Below are 24065 nucleotides of genomic sequence, written 5' to 3' on the forward strand. Positions count from 1 at the left end.
ATAAGAATTTGGTCACTGATTTCCTTTGAATAATAACGTATTATTCAGTGAATATGTGAAAAATCTCAGCTTAGAAATAATTGCCTCATAAAATTTGACTGTTGGTATGTTATTATTGGGTGGCTATTAATTATCTCTGGAAAAAAACTTGGAAATATAAATGTGACAATTTTTGCTTCATCTTTTGTGTTCAAAAATATGTCAGTTACCTGTTACTTACAAGAAGCTCCCAAATTAAAGGACTTAAAACCACACCTATCATTTCTTATAAGGCAATTCTGGTGATGTGTTCTAGAGTCAGCTAATAGTAGTCTTGCTAACTTAAAAGGATACAGCTTGTCTTTTCTCCATGTAATCTCATTTTTAAAATTAAATGGACAAAAGTTGAAAATTTGCTAGTTTTCATGTAGATAAATAGTTATGAGAGTAGAACCATGTTCGGCATATTTAGGCAAATGCCATGAGCTGGCACAGCATCCATTCCGCCGGATCTTCTTAGCAAAAGCAAATCAAAGACCAGCTCAGAATCACAGACATCAACCTCTTAATTAGGAGAACAGCAGTATTTATATTATAAAGATAGAGATATTAGGAGAGAGGGATTCATCACCAATATTACCACCATATGCTCTAATGCATATTAATTAATAATAATACAGTTGTTACCTAAACAATTGTGTTATTTCTGCACATAAGACAACTTTGGGCCAGTATGGGCCACTGTCTTGACTTCAAAATCTTGGGGATAGTTGTGAAAATCCACTACTTCAAAGTGATAAGAGTACACAAGTTTTATCTGGACATTCCACGGGCAGCTTACATAAAAGAAATCTCTCCAGGCAAAGTGACTTAGTACCAATACCTAGAGGAAAAAGATTAAGGAACTCCTATGATTGGTTACTGGGGATTAGAGAGGGGTTTACATGTCTGGGTCATCACCATCTGGATGAAGATGGTCTGTACAGAACACTCTGAAGGGCAGCTGGCATCGTAGCTGGCACAAAGTTTATCTCCTCTGTGTCTAAAAGTTTATGGATTATACCAAGTCAGACTTTCAGTGGGTTAAGTTATGCAAATTAGTTATATTTAAGAAAAATGAAAGTCTAAGAATTTTAGGTTTGGAGCCAGCCTGTGTTTGATTTACAGTTTATTATGTCCTCAGAATGAAGGCTCCACCGCAATCTGTATACAAGGACCATATTTTGCATATTTATCTAGTAAATATGTCAGACTCAACTTCCCATATCTAGCATCTTTCCATTTCTATAGTAAAAAAAACTTTTGTATAGTCCTGCAGCTATCTAGACCCTAAAAAGATAGATTATAAGGCAGCATAATTTGTTTTTAAATTGGAAACACTAATTTGGGGAATATAGCATTGGAGAAATAGAGGTGGTAAAGTATAATCAATGTTGTTTTTTTTTAAAATATAGAGGTAGCCATAGGTAGTTAAATATTTGGAATACCAGATTTTTCAAGAAATAGACATAAAGGAAGAAAAAGTTTTATAAGTGATGAAAGAAATTTTTTATTATGATATAAGAACTTTTGATTTTTGATAAGCCATATAAGGCAACTGAATGATTTTTTTGTTATACTAAGATTAGGCTGTGCACACAAAGTCGTTTTGTTACTGTTTTAGAAAGTTAATCAAATCCTAATTGTACCCTTTTTTAATACTACCTATGAAATACTTTATAACCAAAGTCACAACTTGGTTTACTTTTTATGATTTAGCTCATCAAAATTTACCCAACTTTGTCAAATGTATCATACATATAAGCTTCTTTACAAATTTATTAAGAATTCAATTTAAATAAAAGTTATAATTTTTTATTTTTATTTTTTTATTTTTTATTTTTTAATTTTTTCTTCTTTATTTATTGAATCACTGTGGGAAAAGCTACTAAGTTTTCAGGTTTAAGTCTCGGTCACACAATGATCAAACACCTCTCCCTTCACCAGTACTCATTTTTCACCACCAAGAACCCCAATATACCTCCCTCCCACCCCTCCCAATGCCTGTGAGGCAGATGATTTCCACTTAACTCTTCTCTACATTGATAACATTAATTATTTTGACAAAAGATGCACATTATTGTTTAGAATTCCCCCCCAACAATCAGAATTGCTGAAAAGACATTGTGAAGTATTTTGTTTTCTATAGCTGGTTATGAGAATCATATAATGATTTTGGATTTCTGCAAAGAGCCAGATAATTATGAGATTGGTTTCTGTGTCTGGTGTTATGGCTGTACCGGAGAGCCGCTTGTGGGGGGCAACTCGTGACCTTGGTAGGGTGTGAAGGATGAGCATGTATGGTCCCCCTTCACATGAGACTGCAGTTGCCCCGTCACTGCCGGCTCATACCTGGCTTTCCAATAAGCTCTGAGGCGGCGGCCACCTTGCTGCAGGGTGGGGTGGGGGTAGAAAGGAGGAAGGGAGAAACACCCTTTCCCTCCCTGGTAGGCATGGCACCTTACTTTAACACATGGTCCATTCACTTTTCTGCCGCAAGCTGCCTAAGTCCTATTGCCTCTGGAGCCATGGCCGTGGCAGAGAGCCGCTCATGGAGGGCAACTTGTGACCTTGGTAGGGTGTGAAGGAGGAGCCGGTACTGAACCCCTTCCTATGAGACTGCAGTTGCCCCATCACTGCTGGGTCATACCTAGCTATCCTATAAGTTCTGAGGTGGCGGCCACTTTGCTGCCGGGGGTAGAAAAGCGGAAGGGAACAACACCCTTTCCCTTCTGGGGAGGCATGGCATCATAGTTTAACGCATGGTCCATTCACTTTTCTGCCGCAAGCTGCCAGACTCTGGATTAAGTCCTTTTGCCTTTGGAGCCATGGCTGTGTATGCGGTCCAGATGCATTTCTGCCAAAGCCACTGGGTTTCAATATTTGTTTCTGAGTCTCTGGGATCATGGCCATTAATCAGCTTGATTAGGAGCCAGAGAGGCCGTCTGTAGGCGGTGACTCAGGGTCTTACTGGGATGGGGAGGAAAGGGCTGGTTCCACCCCCATTTGGTGAGACCCCCTGTGTCTCATCACTGCAGACCCAAACCTGGCTGTCCAGGGGCCTTTGGAGGATGACGGTCACTGGGCCACCAAGGGGAACAGGCCAAGGCATGAAACCTGTTTCCACCTGGAGTGGCCCAGCCTCAGTAATCTACTGCAGGAACAGGATGCATTTCTGCCAAAAGTCTTTGGGTTCCGAGGTTCGTTTCTGAGTTTCTAGGATCATGGCCATTAAGCAGTTTGATCAAGAACCAGAGAGGCCATGCCTCCAATTGTATAGCTGAGCCAGAGGTGGTTTGTGGGTGTGTCTCCCACATACCTAACTTTTGGCTGTTTACCTTCTTGGTAAAATTTCCCCCAAGTTTTAGGGGTCTGGTCAAAGGCACAGCAGCAATTTTGGGGTATCTGAAAGTCTGACGGTGCCATCAGACTGCTGATGCACTCGCCTCACAGGTACAGATTGACCTGCTGGCAGCACCATACCCCCAGAAGTTATAATTTTTTATTAATGATTCTATAAATGGGCTGGAGTGATAGCATAGTGGGTAGGGCATTTGCCTTGCATGTGGCCAACTGGGCCGACCCGGGTTCGATTCCTCCGCCCCTCTCAGAGAGCCCGGCAAACTACCAAGAGTGTCTCGCATGGCAAAGCCTGGCAAGCTCCTCGACACATATTCGATATGCCAAATACAGTAACAACAATTCTCACAATGGAGACCTTACTGGGCCCGCTTGAGCAAATAGATGAACAATGGGAGGACAGTGCTACAGTGCTACAATGATTCTATAAATTATTGTTTAACTCCAATTTCCCCTCTTGTCTATTTTTTAAACAAACTAATTATTTAGAGATATTGAATTTTGTATGTTTAGGGTTTAAATTTATTTTCTTTTGGATAAAATTGGACAAAGCAAATTTGTCATTTTGTGAACATGATTGCATTTCAATTTTATTTATTTTTTATTATAGTTTAGGCAATGTGGTTATAATACCATTAAAAGTTATGGTAATCATGCACAAAGTTACATTTAATATGCATTTCCTTATAATTATTTAATATAATTATAGTCATATTAGCATATATTTACCAATTATTTTTAAGTCATTTTCTCTCAAACATGCACACATACTTATGTTTCCTAGCTCTTTGTATAACTACGAGCTCTGTGTTATTTTAATTTTTGGTGAAGCAATAAAGTTTTTATTGACGCTTATTTTGAAAGATAGGAACAGGAAGAAAGGGAGAGGTACATGTTGGAGAGAGAACACAGGCTTCTTCAGAGTGGAAGTAGGGAAGTAAAGATACATAGAAAGTGAGATGCATGTTCAAGCGAGAACAAGGACTTGAAGAGGAAAACTCTGTTATTGAAGGCACTTTAGATCAGCAGAAGTCTACTTAGGGGTGGTTGCACAGGATATATCATGCATTCTCTAAAAATCCATCCTAAATTTCCCTTTCATAGCTTTTAGGACAATGATTGCTTATGAACTTGACAGATCTGAGTATTTCTTATAATTTTTTTTCTTCTTTTTGGGTCACACCCAGTGATGATGCTCAGGGGTTACTCCTGGCTTTGCACTCAGGAATTACTCCTGGCGGTGCTTGGGGGACCATATGGGATTCTGGGAATCGAACCCAGGTTGGCAGTGTGCAAGGCAAATGCCCTACCCGCTGTACTATCACTCCGGTCCCGAGTATTTCTTATAATTTTGACCTTTTTTTCTGAGTGGAAGGATAAATAAACTTAAATTTCATAGTAGATACTAAAGATCTGGAAAGCTAGAAACCATATTTTCACTTATTATGCATTTTCAGTCTCACACATTGATGCTCTCATAAATTTATTATGTTGAGAAGAAATACTCTTTATAGGCAGAAATCCCTTTTTTTCTAAGCTATTTAATATTAATATTAATTTAAACAAATCAAAAACAGCTTGCTTTTCTGTGTGTTTTCTGGTAGCATTGTTGATTTAGACACCTCTCTAAGACAAAAATCACATTTATATAGCTTTATCTACAAAAATGTTATCAATGCAGAGAATGCACTAATCTATGATGCAGAAGCTATTTACCTGTGAGAGAATATATATATATATATATATATATATATATAATCTAACTTTTTTTAAAAGCAAGTAAACAGACTTTTAAATTTATGCACTCAAGGACTACCTTAATTCTACATCTTTAGCTATAGATTCAAACCTCTTTTAACTCCAAGCAAAAAGTCAGATCAAAATATCAGACCTCAATCCATAAGATAGAGAAAAACATCAGCAGAAACTTCTGTGACATTGAAGCTAAAGACATCTTCAAATATGAATTATCACTGACCAAGAAAGTGGAAGCAAGGATAAACAAATGGGACTACATTAAACTAAGGAGCTTCTGCACCTCAAAAGAAATGGTGACCAAGATACAAAGACAGCACATGGAATGGGAATACCCAGTACCCATCTGATACTAGGTTAATATCCAAGATGCATATCCAAGAACTTTACAAAAAACAAAACAAAACAAAACAAACATCCAACTTCATCAAAAAATGGGGAGAAGAAATGAACAGAAACTTTCCCAAAGAAGTAAAAATGGCCAACAGGCACATGAAAAAAATGTTCTCCATCCACTAATGTTGTTTTGCAAATCAAAACAACAATGAGAAACCATCTCACACCACAGAAACTGGCAAACATCCAAAAAAAAAAAAAAGAAGAACCAGTGCTGGTCAGGATGTGGGGAGAATGGGACCCTTTTTTTAAAAAATTTTTTTTATTATTATTAGTGAAACACCATGAGGTACAGTTGTAGATTTACAATTTTTTGTGCTTGGGTTTCGATTACACAATGAACAAATACCCATCCCTCCACCAGTGCCCATTTTCCACCACCATGGATAATATCCCTCCCACCCCCATCCCTCCCATCCCACCCTCCCTCTGTGGCAGGGCAATCCCTTGTGTTCTCTCTCTCCTTTTGGGTGTTGTGGTCTGCAAAAGAGGCTTTGAGTGGCAAACATGTTCAGTTCATAGTCTACTTTCAACATGCATCTCCCCTCCTGGGAGGATCCTCCAAACACCCTTTATTTGGTGCTCCCTTCTCTATCTGAGCTGCCCTTTCCCCTAGAATGCCAGGCTGGCCTCTAAGCTATGGAGTATTCCTCCTGGTGCTGATCTCAGCTATGCTTGGGTATTAATCTCATATTTTGTTACTTTATATTCCCCAGATGAATGCAATCTTTCTATGTCTGTCCCTCTCTTTCTGACTCATTGCGCTTAACATGATACTTTCCATGTTGTACCACGTGTATGTAAATTTCATGACTTCATCTTTTCTAACAGCTACATAGTACTCCATTGTGTAGATGTACCAAAGTTTCTTTAACCAGTCAGCTGTTCTTGGGCATTCAGGTTTCTTCCAGTTTCTGGCTATTGTAAAGAGTGCTGCAATGAACAAACAAGTGCAGATGTCACTTCGACTATACATTTTTGCCTCTCTGGGATATATTCCCAGGAGTGGTATTGCTGGGTCAAATTGGAGCTCAATTTCTAATTTTTTGAGAATCATCCATACTGTTTTCCAGAAGGGCTGAACCAGTCGGCATTTTCACCAACAGTGAAGGAGTGTCCCTTTCTCGCCACATCCGCGCCAGCATCAGTTGCTTTTGTTCTTTTGGATGTGGGCCAGTCTCTGAGGTGTGAGTTGGTATCTCATTGTGGTTTTGATCTGCATCTCTCTGATGATTAATGATGTAGAGCATTTTCTCATGTGCTTTTTTTGCCATTCGGATTTCTTCTTTGAGAAAGTTTCTGTTCATTTCATTGCCCCATTTTTTGATGGGCTTGGATGTTTTCTTCTTGTGGAGTTCGACCAGTATTTTGTATATCCTTGATATCAACCCCTTGTCAGATGTGTATTCGGCGAATATCCTTTCCCATTCTGTAGACTGTCTTTGTATTTTGGTCACTGTTTCTTTGGAGGTGCAGAAGCTTCTTAGTTTAAGATAGTCCCATTTATCTATCTCTGTTTTCACTTGCTCGGCCAGTGGCATGGCATCTTTGAAGATACCATTAGCTTCAACGTCATGGAGGGTTTTGCCAACTTTGTCTTCAATGTACCTTATGGTTTCTGGTCTGATGTTGAGGTCTTTAATCCATTTTGATCTTACTTTTGTACATGGTGTTAGGCAGAGTTCTGAGCCCATTTTATTTGCATGTAGCCGTCCAGTGATGCCAGCACTATTTGTTAAAGAGGCTTTCCTTACTCTGCTTCACGTTACTTGCACCTTTATCAAAGATTAGATGATCATATGATTGAGGGGAGATGTCAGTGTATTCAACCTTGTTCCATTGGTCTGCAGTTCTGCCTTTATTCCAGTACCATGCTGTTTTAATTATTACTGCTTTGTAGTACAGTTTGAAGTTCGGGAGGTTGATTCCTCCCATTTTCTTTTTCCCAAGAATTGCTTTAGCTACTCGTGGGGGCTTATTGTTCCATATAAATTTCAGGAGTGTTTGCTCCATTTAGAGAAGGGGACTCTTATTCATTGTTGGTGGGAGTGCCGATGATTACAGCACTTTTGTAAAACAATATGGACATTCCTCAAAGAACTAGAAATTGAGCTTTCAGGAAAGCAGTCTTCTATGTTCATTGCAGCACTCCTTCACAATAGCTAGAATCTGGAAACAACCCAAGTGCCAAAGAACAGACAACTAGAAAAAGAAATTAAAGGGTACATATACACAATGGATTTCTATGCTGTCACAAGGTAAAATAAAGTCATGAAATTTGCTTATAAATAAATGGACATTGAGAGTATCACACCAAGTGAAATGAGTAAGTGGGAGAGAGACAGACATAGAATGATTGCATTTGTGGGATATGAAAACACATAGAATGAGACAATAGAAACAAGGGCCAAAGCACGGGCCCATGGGTGGAATGGGCTACAAGTGGAGTGGAAGGAATAGTTAGGATAGAGATGTTAGGATATGAAAGTGATGCAGAGAGAGGGAGAGAGGGAAGGAGGGAGGGAGGAGGGTTGAAAGAAGGGAGTAAGGGAGGGAGAGAGAGAGAGGCAGAGATGAAGGGAAGGAAGGGGAGAAAGAGGAGAAAGGAAGGAGGAGGAGGAGGAGGAGAAAGAAGAAAGAAAAGAAAGAAAAAGAAAGAAAAGGAAAGAAAGAAAGGAAGGAAGAGAAAGAGAGAGAAAAGAAAAAAAGAAAAAATTGCTTATCATAGAGTGGGCAGAAGTTGGTGGGAGGTTGGGTTGGTGGGAGGGAAACTGGGGACGTCGGTGGTAGGAAATATACAGTGGTGAAGGGAAGGTTGTGACTGAAATCCAAACATGAAAAACTTTGTAACTGTGTGTCTCATGTTAATTCCAAAATTTATTTTTTAAAATCAAATATAATACATAAATTTTTTTGCTCCAGCAAATCTCACGTGTAAACTAGGCCTATGTGGGAATAAGGGAGTCAAAATTAATCTTTGAGGATATTCTTTAGGAAAAGCTTTTGATATGCATTTGATCTCCATTCTAGTGCACTTAAAATTATGCCTTGAATGATTTTAGCTATACTGGTCTTTAAGTGCCCTTTGATACAGGGTATATCATGAACTTCAAATCAAGCTAACGGAAAAATGAAAATGATAGTGCTGAAATTTCTAGTCAGCTACATTCTACTACACAAAGAGACAAGAAGACTGGGCCAATTCATCAAAATCAAACTGTCAACGTTTAATATCCATGGGAAGAAATAGAGCTAACTTAAAGCAAAATAATCCCAACTATAATTGCTATTCTGAAATGTGACTCCTTTCTAGGGCAGATTATACTGGCCTTGGATGTAGTATGTAATATCTTTGATCCCTCCTGTAGGATAACACTCTTTTGTCCTTCCTCAGGTAGCTTAGGTCTGTCAGGTCACACCCATCTAAGAACACTGAACTTGTATTGTAAGCAATATCCATTCTGTGTGGACACAGGAAGACAGTTAATATTATGCTTTGTAACTTGGGAGTTGATTGACTCCAAATAATATTTACTCCTGGGCATCTGATTTCTTGACTCAGTTGCCCTTAGCTCCTAGTATCCCAAAAGCAGGGTCCCGATGAGGGACTGAATGGACCCAGGGCAAGCAGTGAGCTATCCTGGCATCGAAATGGGCCAGGCCAAAGAGCCACGATACTCAACTATAAGTTGAGGGCATGATCATGGACAAATGCTGTCATGATCCAAAAGTAAGTAACGATGAGACTAGGACCCTGCTGGAGCTAGGAAGATTAACCTGGCCTGAGGACTGCGAAATGTATAGTGAGATGTTCTCAGGAAGAACCAAACTAAATTTATATCTCTTGCTGTGCTCATACAGAATGACATTGCTAGAAATATTAGAAGTAGATTTATTACAACTATTTATGTAGATTACTAACTGAGGGAAGAACACACCCTTGTAGGGATTCCACCCTTGGGTGGATCTCCTAGTAATCTGAAGTAATCTCTGTAGATGAGATTTTATCCTTGAGTTAATCTCCTGGAGGAGTGGTCTTACCTCTCTTTGTTGATTCGTCAGTATTCAACCCACCTTTATGTCACCGCCTTATGTGACTGCTATATAAACTAAGACGTAAGCTCGGAAAGGGAGTCAGAAGCGAGAGAGCTCGGGCTCCAGAGATCCAGAGTCAGAGCCAGAAGGAGAGAGGTTCCAAGATTGGGCCCAGGAGAGAAGGAGGCAGAGAAAGACAGGAGTGAAGAGGATTGGAATAAACTACTATTGATATAGACCGGCCTGGCCCTCGTTTCTTCTTCCATCTGCCCTTGGCCAACAGCCGTTCCGATCCAGGCCACACACAGTGGCTCAAGAGCACCGAACGCAGGTGGTGAGACAGTGCCGTCCAGTGAGCCCGTGAACACACAACCTTCGGCGTGATAAGATTTTACACCCTCCCATCTTCATGCCTCAAAAAATTCGCATCTCAAAACAAGCTCAGAAAAGTCTGAGGGGAAATAAAGCAACAGAATATGTAAGATTTATTCTGAGAAGAAAGTTGGGCTTCTATAATGGAATTTTAGGGTGGTACTAGCCTCTCATAAAGGTTAGGAATCTCTGTGAAACTTTGTTGTGAAAGAGAGCTGTAAGTACAAGGTATTTGGAAGAAAAAAATCATTTCTGTGTGATAAAAATTTCAAGGGAACTACACTTCAGATTTTGGGAGACTTTGGCAAAATGAACAACCCAAAACACCACCATTTAGAAAATGCAATGACTTGATAGAAGCAAAAATTAGACACGAAATTGTTGTTTGCAGTCTATTGATGGTCAGTGTTCCATTTTCTCCTAGGACCTTATAGATCGTCCTAGGACCACATAGATCAATATTTCAGGACTGGTTATAAATGAATCTCCAACATGATCTCTCACTTTTGGTCTTAAAGTGCATATTCCTACAATATGCTTAAGTCTTTGTCAGTTAAAATTTAGACATCAAATGACCTTTCAAATGATGTTTGATAGAGTAGCAATGCCAACAATATTTTTGAAGTATAGTCTTTAAAATTTTTTTCTAGGATAGTCAAGTTATTTTAATTAACCTGCCCTAAATCTATAAAAATATTTTGTTCATAGATACTGTGTTTTTTTTCTTTTGAATAGTTGTGGTAAGATTTTCTTTCAGATTTTGTTTCTTCAGAAGGTCAGTAGTATACCTTATATTGATTCTGACAATTTAATGTCTTTTGGAGTCCTCTTGATAAATTTAATTGCTATAATTTTATATACCAATTTTAATACATTTGTTGTCTCAATAATATTGAATATACGACTGCTTATAAGCATTATTTTTTATTAACTATTATCAGGAAGTGTTTTCTTTTTTCTTTTAGGATGCAGTCTTGTTTCAGTAGAAGGGTTAAATATAATAGTAAAGTTAAAAGGATTGGACCACACATAGAAATATTTCAGCTGTTCCGGAAAAAGAAAAAACCTAAAACGGACTCAAAAATGATTGAAAAGGTCGTTGTAATGCAGGCAGCTGTCAGAGGGTGGCTTGAACGCAAACGAATGCAAAGAATACTGGCCAAGGTAAGGCATATGTGAAATATTATAGTGTGTTAAAATTTCTTACATAGATTCAATTAAGTAGACTTTGAATAGTCATCTGAATATTATGTTTATGATTTTTCTAAGGTTTGTCCACATTACTCAAGGTAAGAAAATGGGAATAATCTTCTCTGTTGACACTTTCTGATGGTGTCACATCTTTTGCCCAACAGTTTGGGACTTATTCATAGGACAGAAAGCACCTCCCTGCATGAAATTTTTTTCTATTGGCTATCTATTTAGATCTACTTTCTTCCACTTTCTAGAAGATGAGTATAGTTGAAGAGCATAAATATGTGTTTCTTTCAGAAAGAAACACATACACAACACATACACACATGGCCCCTAAGAAATTTCAATAAATAAATTGCTATACTTCAAAAAGTACATACATGTAAACAAGAATATATGCACAGTTAAAAGGTACACAGATAAGAATTATTTATATGTTGAGAGATTTCCTCATCATTTGAAATTTTGCGAAATTGATAAAATTGAAGTGTCTAGTAAAATTAGCTGTGTAATTTTCAAAAGAAATGGAATAACCTGATTTGAATATACTTAGGCAAGATTTTTCATTGCAGACTATGTCTTAATAGTATTTTATTTTTTTTTCCTGGATGAGGAAAAAATATCATGAGGGCTGCACAATAAAGAAATCTGGACACCATCCTTTTATGCTTCTGTGATAGTATCATAGAAACCTCTATCAATGAGAAATGATGACAAAGGCCCTACTAATAAAATTCTTTGAACTTCAGATACATAATTTTATTCTATAGTTCATGCATTCTTGCAATAAACATTCACAGATATACCCCTAGTCTAAGAAATAGGACGTGGCAGATATAATTAATAAGGGAAATCAGATTAAATAAAAGTAGCAGAAATATATAAGGAACTTTGTAGCACTGTAGCACTGTCCTCCCGTTGTTCATTGATTTGCTTGAGCAGGCACCAGTAACGTCTCCATTATGAGACTTTTTGTTACTGTTTTTGGCATATCGAATATACCATGGGGAACTTGCCAGGCTCTGCTGTGCGGGCGGGATACCCTAAGTAGCTTGCTAGGCTCTCCAGAAGGACAGAGGAATTGAACCAGGGTCGGCTGCATGCAAGGCAAACACCCTAACCTCTGTGCTATCGCTCCAGCCCTATACGGAACTTTACTTTTGATATTGCTGTTTTCCAGGTTTTGGATCATGGGAAAGATTTGAGAGAGGTAATTAACAAGTATTCCTCCCAAATCTATCGTGTGAAATATGGACTTGGTCTTCCGAGGACAAGACAAATTTTACGCTTATCAGATTTAGAGGAATGGATGGATAGAAAAAAATGTAAGTGATACATTTATTGTCTAATTTATGAACAAATTAAATCACAGAATTTGCTCATGATTTACATTAAATTACACAAAGACACCAAAGGTAACCTATATTTTATATTGTCCGAAGTAAGTTCTTTGAATTTTAAGGTGACTATATTGTGTGTTTTGATTAACTTGCAAATATTCTGATTATAAGCAATGGAAAATCCATTCTAGATAATGAAAATTAACTACAATGTAAAGTTTTGATGGAACCCGAAAGGCTGCTTTACATATCTAGAGAGCAAATAATAAGGGACCCATCTATTTGTCTTATTAGTCTAAATAAGGTTCTATAACTTTAAATGTTTTTTCTTAAGATTAAACTTGCTAAGACATAGGATGAAGAAAGGGAGGAAATTGTGGGTCTTTGGAAGTTGGAGGGACACCAACACTTTTGTTGGACTTGGAGTTAGAGCAGTAAATCCACAAAACTCTGTTAGCAGCTTTGTAAATCACACTGAATACTTTAAAGTAGGTAAAAGTTAAAATTCAAGCTTTTGTGAGAGAGAGCACCTATTTGTTTTACTTAAGTTTGCTGTAGGAGTGCTGAGCACCAGCCTTAAAAATTCCAAAAAGATTGTATCCATTGGGAAAAAGTGTACATTCCTAAGGGAAAATTACATATCCATAATGAGAAGAGGAAAGCAGTCTGCTTTACAAACTAACAAATAAAGAGTCTGTGGAAAGGGTGAGGATGTCATGGTGAGTGAAGTCAGGAGGAAAGGGATAGAGAATGATTTCTCTCAAACGTGGAACTTAAAGATACACAACAAGGTAGTATTGAAGGACCAAAGGTGGCACAGTGGAAGATATGATTCACAGAACTGAGTTGCTTGGGTGGAGATTGAAAAGAGGCCCTTGGAAGAAAGATAGGTACACTGGTGATGGGTGTGGTATTGGAATTATGTGCAGAAGAAACCATCAGTATTATAAATCAGAGAACTTCAAATGATAATTCTTTTAAATGTGTATTGAGCAGATAAACAATAAATGTTAGTTATGTATTGCTTATTACTAGCAAATTTCTATACATGGGATATTTTTCCCAATTTATCACCTAACTTTCAGAGTCTGAATACTATTATGTTTAATGAGTTTGATATTGTTTGGGATTAGGAGAAATGTTCCAATTTTTTATTAAAAAATAGTGAGGACTTCTGTAGCAGAGCAAAATATGCAACTTCATTCATTTCAGCTGATCTGTCACAATAAGGGGTTAGAGGTATTATTGGAGGGTGACCTAAGAAACACTTGTGAATTCATATTAAAGATTTTAACTCAAAAGAGACATAATCATAGCCCATAATAATAATTTCTCCTAATTATCTTCTTATCACAGTATTATTAAAAGTATATTTATAGCAGGGCCTTTTACCACATATAGCTATGTATAAAAAATCATACATTGTATGAAAAGATAACTTGAAGAGACAGAGTAAATATCAAACCATGACATCCAGGAATGTTGGATGATTAGACTGAGAATTAAAGACAACTATGATCTGTATGCTAAAGGACCCTGAGGGATCAAGTCCACAACCTACCAAATCAAATAGGTCATGGAAAAGAGAGGAAATGCTAAGGAGAACTTAAGGAATGCTAGTAACATAAGTGAAGAATGCCTTTGATGAATTTATTAGCAGATTTGAATAAGGTTCAGGAGAATTCCCTGAGCCATAAGAGATATCAATAGAATTTTGAAAATTGCAAAGTGAAGAGAATAGGGGTTGAACAAAAAAATAGAAGAGAATCTTCCAATACTCTGGAATAACTATAAAGAGAATTACATATGAATAAATGGAATGCCAGAGAGAATAGAAAGGAACAAAAGAAATATTTGAAACAATAGCAACTGAGACTTTCTCCCAAATGAGCATCATATCGAAATCACAGATCTTCAAAACTCAGAGAAGACAAAGCATAATAAAGGGCAAAAATCTACATCAAAGGGAGCTGGAGCAGTAGGACAGCAAATAGGGCACTCCCCTTGAACATCGCAGAACTGAGTTTGATCCCTGGCACCCTATGTGGTCATCAGAGCACCGCCAGCAGAGATTCCTGGGTATAGAACCAAGAGTCAGTCATGAGCACCGCCAGGTGTACCCCCAACTCAAAACCAAACCAAAACAAAAACTATGCCTATATATAATCTTCAAATGATAGAAAAATGACGATTTTTTAAATGAAAAATCAGCGGTGGGAAAACACTTTACCTCTGGAGAAAGAAAGGTAAGAATCATACTCTATCAGTAACCATGCAAGCAAGGAGTCACATTTTAAGTATTGAGAGAAAAGTCACCGGTATTTTCTGTACTTTTTGAAATTATTGCTCAGAAATGAAAGATTTTTTTCAGGTATAAATTAAGAATATTTGCTAGTAGATCTGCCTTGCAAAAAATGTAAAAAGAAGTTTGTTAAGGTGTAGAAAAGTATTATAGGTCAGAAACTTGGACCTACATAAAGAAAGAGTATGAAAGAATAAATATGAAGTTAAAATGATATTGGTCTAACATTTCAAAAATGCAAACAATATGTTGGATTATATCGTGGTTATATGCATTGTTTATACAAGCCATTGTGTATAAATAAAATTATAACTATGGTACAAGGGATAAGAGGAAGAAATTAGGATTATTTTTATTGTAAAATATGCACACTATCCATGAAGTGGTCATTTGAAAATATAATTTTAACTGGAAGTGAACCTGGATTAACAGAGATACATCTATCAATCTCTAGGACAATAACTTTATAAAGAAAGCATTACAGATATATTTGGAGGAAGAGAAAATGAAATTCTATATAAAATAAAATTGTATATAAAGGTCAATTAAAATTACAGAAGTCAACAACAGTAAAGATATAAGAAGAACAAGGGAAAAATAAAGACAGTCATATAAATGTAATTATACTATTAATACTTTTGAATGTTAATTAATTTAAAATTTTGTTTTGCTTTGTTTTGGGATCACATCTAGCAGTGCTCATGACTTATTCCTGGTTTTGTGCTCAAGGATCACTTATAGTGGTGCTCAAGTTACCATAAATTATGCAAGGACTTGAACCTGGGTAGACTGTATGAAAGCCAAGTACTTTAACCCTTGTACTATCCCTTAGTCTGAGTGTTAGTAATTTCTGCTCACAAATTAAAAAAAGTTTTGTCAGGACTGATAAAAATGACCTAAATAGTGTATATAAGAAACCCACTTAAGATATACCTATATCTATGTGTGTATAATATATATATTATAGTATATATTATATATACTATATATATAATAGTTAAATAAAATATGCCAAGCTGATACTAATAAAAAAAGGAGGGGTATTAAATTTAGACTAAACGAACTTTAGTGTGAAGAAAGTTATCAAGAATAAAGAAGAACATTACATAATGATAAAAGATTTAAAATTCTAAGAAAAGAAATCATATTCTAATTGTCTATGTGCCTAACAGGAACTTATAATTATATGAGGCAAAAGCTGATAGAAATTCGAAAAGCAACAGATGAACCCAGTATCACTCTGCTGGAGATTTCAGTTTCTTCACTCTCAGAAATAATCCGAATAAGTGTACACATAATTTACGAGGAAATAATTGCCTTCAGCCTCACTACCAATCAGCTGCATGTCATTGAAATCTCTAGATTACTTTATCCAGAAATAGCAAATAATGGATATTTCTTTCTTTTCTCAGTGGCCTTTCAAGTAATAAACAGTGGCACTGGGATCCACTCCTAGTGGTCTATGGCCAACAGCCCAACTGGTTCTCTGTGTGGCCTTATGCTGCTGGTGACCATGACCGCAACCTGGCAGTGCTTGGGAAGGGGTCAAGGTGTTTGCCGAGACATGCAGTGTGGGTTTGGACTTTGGACCTTACACGTATAGGACACGTGCTCTAGCCCTTGAACAACCTCCAGATCCCCAGTAGATACTAAAAAATATACTTACATGGAACTTCATCAACACAGACCATATTTTGTTCATTCATATACCTTCAGCGACAGTAGGAAAAGTTCAGTGTCTACTGTTTTGTTTTGTTTTCCTGGGTCACACACGGTGATGCTCAGGGGTCACTCCTGGCTCTGCACTCAGGAATCACTCCTGAAGGTGCTCGTGGGATTTAGGGAAAGTCAAATTGGTACAGAATAGAGGATAGTTAGGGTGAGTATTGCATAACTGGGGACCCATTGGATGAGAGAGTGGTGGCACAGGACAGAAACAAGGTTGGAAGTTGGCCATGGTTGGAGAACATTGAGAAATACTGCTCTAATGGACAATATAGGCAACTTTCAAATGTTGAATCTTATCTCGTCTTTCCTCTGTCAATGGTTGAGCCGTTCTAATGGAGCCTCAATTCCCTGGTACCTCTGGCTTGCTGGACAGGTGGGCAGAATATAGTCTTGCAGCCAGAGGGAGCCCTAAGGCAATGGTGCAGTTGCAGATGCTGGTACTTCAAAGGCCGCAGTGTGTGACTAGGAGAGATGAAACACATGCACAGAAACTACTCTCATGTTATGTTGCTTATCTGATGTCACAAAAAGTTATACATCTACTAGTTATAAATTTATGTTTATTTTACTACCGTGTTTGAAATCTGGATTGGCCACTCATATTTGGACAGTCACTAAATATTTCTTGAATTTGTTCATGTTTCCTGATTAGTTCCCTCAACTGAATGAATAAGTAGAAAGTTAAGACCTGTATGTTGGAGTGCCAAAGCAATGCATTAACCTATGTTAGAAAATATTCTTTGTCCTTATAAATCTATATTTCATAGCACTGCTCGTACTGAAATAGACCCTGTAAATATTTGAAAGAATGATCAAGCAGTAAATACTAATTAACAATCAGCCTTATGGTGATAACTCATCACTTCAGTGTGAAGGTCAGTTTCACCTTTTTAAGTAAAAAGTGAATTTATGGAAAGTCACACTTCGAAGATAGATGTGTCAGTTCTTTTGGTTATTGTCTAACGCTAGTTTAATGCCATATATGGAAGATAGGTGAGTAATGGCCTAAGTGGGTGCTTTTCTGTGGTGACCTTGGCAAAGTAATAAAATACCTTGAACTATGATGTAGAAAATGTGCAGTCAGTGGACAAAAAGTAGATCCAGTTCCAGTTAGGAAAAAAATAAGAAGTAGGATCTGTAGTCTGATTTGGAGTCTCCAACTTAAGTAATTATTTGTGAGTCAAAGTACAAAAATTAAGAGGAGATAAGAAAAAAAATGGATCAGTAGAAGGTTGCATCCTAATATTATTAACATTAAAACTATGTCTTAAGATACAGTTTGAGTGTTCATATATAGGGGATTACTGTCATGCAAACCAGACCAGAGGAGGCAGAGGAGGGAATGTTTTCCTTGGGAAGCAAGTCCAGTTACTTAGACAGGGAGCGAGATCTCTGCTTTCTTCCTTCTCTCCTTTTCCAGGAGATTGACAGAATACCCTGCTTATGGAAATCAAAAACATAATAGAGTCATGGTTTTTCAGGTAAAGATGAAACTGTGGTTTGTATTTGACATATTATAAAACATTTTTTCTTCTAGACTATGAAACAATGTTTGCTAAGAGACAAGACTGGCAAGGAATAAACAGAAATGAGCTCCTTAAATTCTTTAATGACTGTGGTCATTTCCCAGCTCTGCATCAAATTGATGACATTTGGAACTTGGTCCACATAGGTGAGTAGTTTTTTCCTTCTTCTCTTCATTTTCCTGACTCTTTTTTAACATCTATTCTTCACTTGTTCTTTTTTTTGTTTTTTACTTTATTAAAAATTATTGGTTATGTATTTGCCCCTCAATATAATTTTTAATTTATACTAAGGAAGAAATGCAGGTTCAAAGAAGTTCCTACAGTGTAAGTTAGTTTTCTCCTATATTGTTAGATTTGGTGCTGAAAAATATAGTAAAATAAAATTTTTTTGAAAGGGTGGGGGCATATCTGGTGATACCCAGTGGTTATTCCTGTTCTGAACTCAGAAATTACTCCTGGCGGGGCTTGTGGAACCAGAGGAGATGTCTGGGATCAAAACTGGATCGACCAGGTGCAAAGCAAATACCTTCCTGTACTATCTCTCCAGCCCTCAACCCTGAATGTTTAAGCATTATAAACTAAAAAAAGTTTACAATTAGAAATTGTTTTTGAAGAATATAAAAATTAAAACATGTGAGAATACTTAATAATTTTAAAGGAATACTGTTTCTCCCTTGTTTATAGACTAGTCACCCTGTGGAAAATTGTCACCAACTGTGGACAATCTCAGTAGCGTCACTTAATTTCTTAAAATACTTCTTAATTCTTTTATGTCTGTGCTTCTGCCATGACTTGTTGCCAGGGTTAGAGATGATGTTTTATGGACCCCGAACTCCATTGTGAAAAAGAAAGATGAATAAAACAAAACACAAGGTTTCAGGACCCATTTTCAGAAGAGTAAAAGGACTTACATTCTTCTGTGAACATGACTAGATTGTTTGCTTCTGTAAGGTTTTCCTGATGATAGAATCAACTAACATTATTACAGAACATTTAGGCAATAAAATAATAATGCTGCTAAGAAAACATATCTTTTTTCTGTCAATATGCTTTTTTATGAAAATTAAGATTATTTTCTGTAATTTTAAATAATCTCTGTAATACAATACTCTTACATTTCTATTGAATTTCTACTCTAATATAATACTACTATATTTTCAATCAATGAATTTAATTTGCTACTTTTTGTGACTGGAATATAATTGAATACAATGTAGATATCATATAATATATTTTCTCTGCTCTGTTTAGTTACCATTTTATTTATAAAAAAATTAAAATGTGAAAGTGGCAAAATGGAATCAACTGTGCATTTTAGAAGCTTCTGATGACTAATAATAATCATTGAAAATATAATTTTTTTCAAATCATCAGTTTCACTAGTATATTTTCTCTATTGATTATTTGGAGTATAAAATGAACATAATTTTAGAGAATGGCATCAAAATTAGCTTACCTGCAAAGAATTACTGGCTCTATCACTGTACATATTTGGACTAGTCATTTAGCACTGCTCTATCTTATTTCCTCACCATAAAAGGAAGATAAAACTAAGTCATTTAAATATTATGAAGCTTAAATCAAATAACAAATAAATAAACTTTGTGATGTATTATAAACTCTCAGAAAATAGTCTCTGTAATTTATAAATACTCCTTAAGCATACTTTAGTCCTGTATACATTTTTATAGTAGTTTTAAAAAGTATTTGCGTATTGAGACTAATTGTTAAGTAACTAAGTTTTTAAAATCTTGTATTGAACATTGTCCATTGAATATTTTTATTACCATAATTGCCTGTGTGCTGAGGGTGTGGCACATTTATTTACACTCATTTTAAGGTAAGAGACATGAGAATGGACTATTCTAAGATGCTTAGTAGAGCTGAACTTCGGTCCCTGTTTCTTCAGAGAGAGTTCTGTACTTTTTCTATTGTACTATATGTGGACACTTCGAAGATCAATATTATGAAAACATAATTAGGTGATTAAAACATTCTTGACAGCAAGAATTTCCTTTTATTGATCTTCCATGGACTAGTTTAGTGTGTTAAAATATTGTAGGTTTAAAAAAATGATTGATTCTATTAAATTTGTTACTGAACTTAAATTTAAAAAATACCCTGAGTATAAACTTGAATAACAGCATATTGTTTGAATCATAATACCTAAAATTAGCAGGTGTTCCTTCAAACAGAGGAAGCATACTAACATAATTAAAATCTCTTTTTTTCTTTCATCACTTAAAAATTTTGATGATTCATAGGGAATGGAGATATTCTTTCTTTGCAAATGGATATATTCTAAGATAAAATAAAAATGGAAAAATACTGAAAATGAACCTAAAATATGGTTTTCTATTTGCTTCTGCTATATATTCAATTTTCAAGAGAATCTTATTTAATGAATTTTGGATTACCAGTCATACTCATTTATCCCAAGTTTTTTGTGAATAGCAGTTTCAAATTGTGCAACTTACACATTTCTTCGTTGAATCTACTATTTCACTTAGTGCATATGTAGTTTATTTATTTCCAAAGGGTCTGACTTAAGGTGGGTCGGATTCCTAAAACTCTATGTATGTGTTCAAGCATTTTTATTTAACATTTATTTTTAAAAAATTCTTTATTCTTACCACTATGGTTACAAAAGCGTTGTAACTGAAGATACAATTTTCAATTGAAAATCTTCCCTTGGGAGAAAGTAGCAACTTCATACTGAATGTAAAGCCTGTTTTTAGAAATAAAGACCACACAAATGACTGAAATCTCCAGGCTTTCTCAGAGTTAGTATGGGCTACCTCCCAATACTTCCCAATCCCCCTGGAAGCACTGGTAGTCACCCCCATGAACCAACTCCAGTTCTACCATGTAAGTTCTATTACTGGCCTTGTTTCAGAGACCTATAAATAAATCTCGAAAGAGATCAATAGCCGCAGTTAATCTCGGACCTGTGCATGGCTGAACAGATCCAGGTAAACAGAGGCAGGGGTTCGGGGGTGAGTTGGCCTGTGCCTGCTCCAGCAGAGCTCCTGGCAGCCACTTGCTTCCACAGTCCAAAATTGTTGCCATACTCCCTGCCTGACTCCACTGTCTCAGTACGGACCTCACCAAGATATAATCTGCTGAAAATTTTGGTATGTGGGTTTTGTAACTGAAATCTCCAGGCTTTCTCGGGGTTGGATGGGCTACCTTCCCTCACCTCCCTGTACTTCTGAAATCCTTGGCAGACACATCCACACCCCAAAACTTCTTTTTACCCAATTCAAAAACTACTCCAGCCTTACTGTCTCTATAAAAATAATGATTGCCTTGAACAAACACCATGACCTCTTAGCACCTGTATTGCAAATCATAATGCATAAAAGAAAAAGGAGAGAGAGAGCAAGAAGGAAATTACCTATGGTATAATAACATTGGTTTATGCTTTCTCCACTGCCACAAGGAGCTTAGGTTTACTGAGTAATACCCATCACAATGCTTCTGAAGCATTCCTATTTCCTTGGTATTCATCTTTAACTTCTCTGTGCTTTGCTTTCTCTACCTGTTAATCACTCATTTCCCCGAAGCAGTACCTGTGACTTGTAAAGTCAAATTCCTCAGAAATCTCTGATTTTGTATTTGTAAGTGAAACATTGCTTTTCTCCCTCCTTTATGTCCTTTTGCATAGTTTGCTTCAGAGTAATGTCCTTTTTGTATAGACACAGGAAGATAGTTAATGCTATGCTTTTGTAACTTGAGAGTTAACTGACTCCAAATAATATTCACTCTTGGGCATCTGTTTTCTCAGCTTACGCCTCGGTTGCCCTTAGTACCTGGTAACCCAAAAGCAGGGTCCCAGCGAGGGACTGGATGGACCCAGGGCAAGCTGTGAGCTACCCTGGCATCAAAATGGGCCAGGCCAAGCGCCATAATACTTAACTATTAGTTAAGAGAATGTTCATGGACAAATTCTGTCATGATCCAAAGAGTAATAACGGAATTAGGACCCCTCTAGGGTTATCAAAGACTAATCTGACCTGAGCACTGTAGTCTGGTATCTATAGTGAGATGTCCCCAGGAGAGCCACCCTACAAGCTTAATGTATCCATGCAAAATAGAATTAAGATGAATGTTTGAATGGTTCTTGGACTAAGGAAAGGAGAAACACACCCCTAGGTGGTATTTTGCCCTTGAGTTCTTCTGGCTGCAGGAAGGAAGGGCTTTCATATGTTGATTGTGCTATAGGACCTAGGTGTGGTTGCTACCCCCTATGCTTGCAGGTTGGGTATGAGAATAAGGCTGCGAGATGGGGTGCAGAGAGACTAGCATGGAATAGAGATCTTAGTGGGACTAACAGGCACGTGGGGAGAGTGTAATAAACCCCAACCAGCCTGGCTCCTGTTTTATCCTCCTTTCATCCATCACTGTTGGTCATCCGGGGTGGGAAAAAGGTCTAACTACCAAACACGCATGGAGAGAGAGTGTGCCCTCTTTTTATTTTGTAATAATACAGTCTTTTTATAGAAGGAGGCTGGGGGTAGGGAGTAGAGGGTTGGGGGATGGTGGTGGGGGAATGGGGAACATTGGCAGTGGGAAATGTACACTTGTGGAGGTATGGGTACTGGATCATTGTATGATTGAAACCCAATTATGAACAGCTTTATAATGGCCTATATCATGGATATCCAATTAAAAAGAATTTTAAAAAGTAATATGCTGTTCATGCCCAATTCAATCAGCTTAATCAATGGCCAAATGAATAGCAGCACTACATTAAAAAATACCACACAAACATGAGAAAAGTATTTAGTATTCAGTGAATAAAAAGAATGGAACTAGAAGCAATAGAACATACCTGAAGGTAGGTAAAATAATGTATTGCATTTCTGTATGTTTTCTTTTCATATCTGCCTAACATTTAGAGGTTTGAGCTTTGAATACTTATCAGTATTGCTCCAACATGTAAATCAAAATTTTAGATTGCTTCTGCACTTAAACCAGGACAGAAAAGTTAACAGTGAGGGCAAGTTCATTCTCATTGTGAAAACCTGGACAAGAATCTTAAAATAAAGAACACGGGAGTTGTATGCTCTTTAACCTGGCATGGCCTATGTATTTGAGGAAACTGTGGCCTGAAGTAGGATGTAAGTTGGTCCCAACTAGTTAATGGCAAACCATCACTGCATACTGGACATACTCCTCCTTTGGACACTGCTTTGTCTTCCATAGCAGACTACACTATTTTATCAAGATATGGCTTTCTATCATTAAATGGGAAGCATGTAATGATTTTCTCATTTAATTCCCATTTCCTGGCATAAAATATTTTTCATATAGCTGGATTCTTATAACATTTTAATTATGTATTAAAGGAATTAAAGAGGATGTTTAAAAGACATCAAAGAATTGTAGGTATTAGGCATGTATAACTATTTCTAATAGTCAATTCTAATAGTAAAGGAGCGTAGAAGTACAAAAGAAAAGGTGAAACAAGAAATATTGTCATTTTTTGATGTCTACAATAGCATGACATGGGTGACTAAGGATAAAATGTTATATGTAAAATTAGATTCTTATAAGTATTTTCTAGTGTCTCTAGTAACATTTGAGGAAAGAGTTTAGGATCTGAAGTGACAGTACAGTGGATAGGGCATTTACCTTATACATTGCCAATTTAGGTTCAGTCTATGGCACCCTGTCCCTAAGCACTGCCAGGAGTGATCCATGAGCACAGAGCCAGGAATAAGCCCTGAGCACCCCATCAGATGTGACCAAAAGACAAAATAGAACAAAAATATAGCAGTCACACTATATATTTATGTTGCTGGTACAAGTTTTGTTCCACAAATTCACAGTTGCTCTTTCTAAGTAGTTGTTTTCTTCTGGCCTCTATCAATATTTTATTCACTTTTTCTGAAGTTGGATTCAAGACAGATGAATACACACATTTCATTTGTGTAGCGACATAGCATGTGGAGAAATCCCCTGATTTATCACCTATCAACATGGGTGCATTTCCTGGTGTGTACCTTAGTTAGAACTCTGCTAACAAAATAATAC

General features: G+C 36.8%; 1 protein-coding gene across 1 annotated transcript in view; it reads left to right on the forward strand.

Annotated features, from left to right (window-relative positions):
• The window catches only part of IQCM (IQ motif containing M), a 289143-nt gene that overhangs the window by 81098 nt on the left and 183980 nt on the right, over positions 1–24065 (forward strand). The window contains exons 4-6 of the mRNA XM_056119031.1: positions 10902–11100; positions 12311–12455; positions 18038–18172. Coding sequence (XP_055975006.1) covers positions 10902–11100; positions 12311–12455; positions 18038–18172 — 479 coding nt within the window. The remainder of the gene's footprint in view (positions 1–10901; positions 11101–12310; positions 12456–18037; positions 18173–24065) is intronic.

This window comes from Sorex fumeus, unplaced genomic scaffold (genome assembly GCF_029834395.1).
Source record: "Sorex fumeus unplaced genomic scaffold, SorFum_2.1 ptg000039l, whole genome shotgun sequence".
Lineage (NCBI taxonomy): Eukaryota > Metazoa > Chordata > Mammalia > Eulipotyphla > Soricidae > Sorex > Sorex fumeus.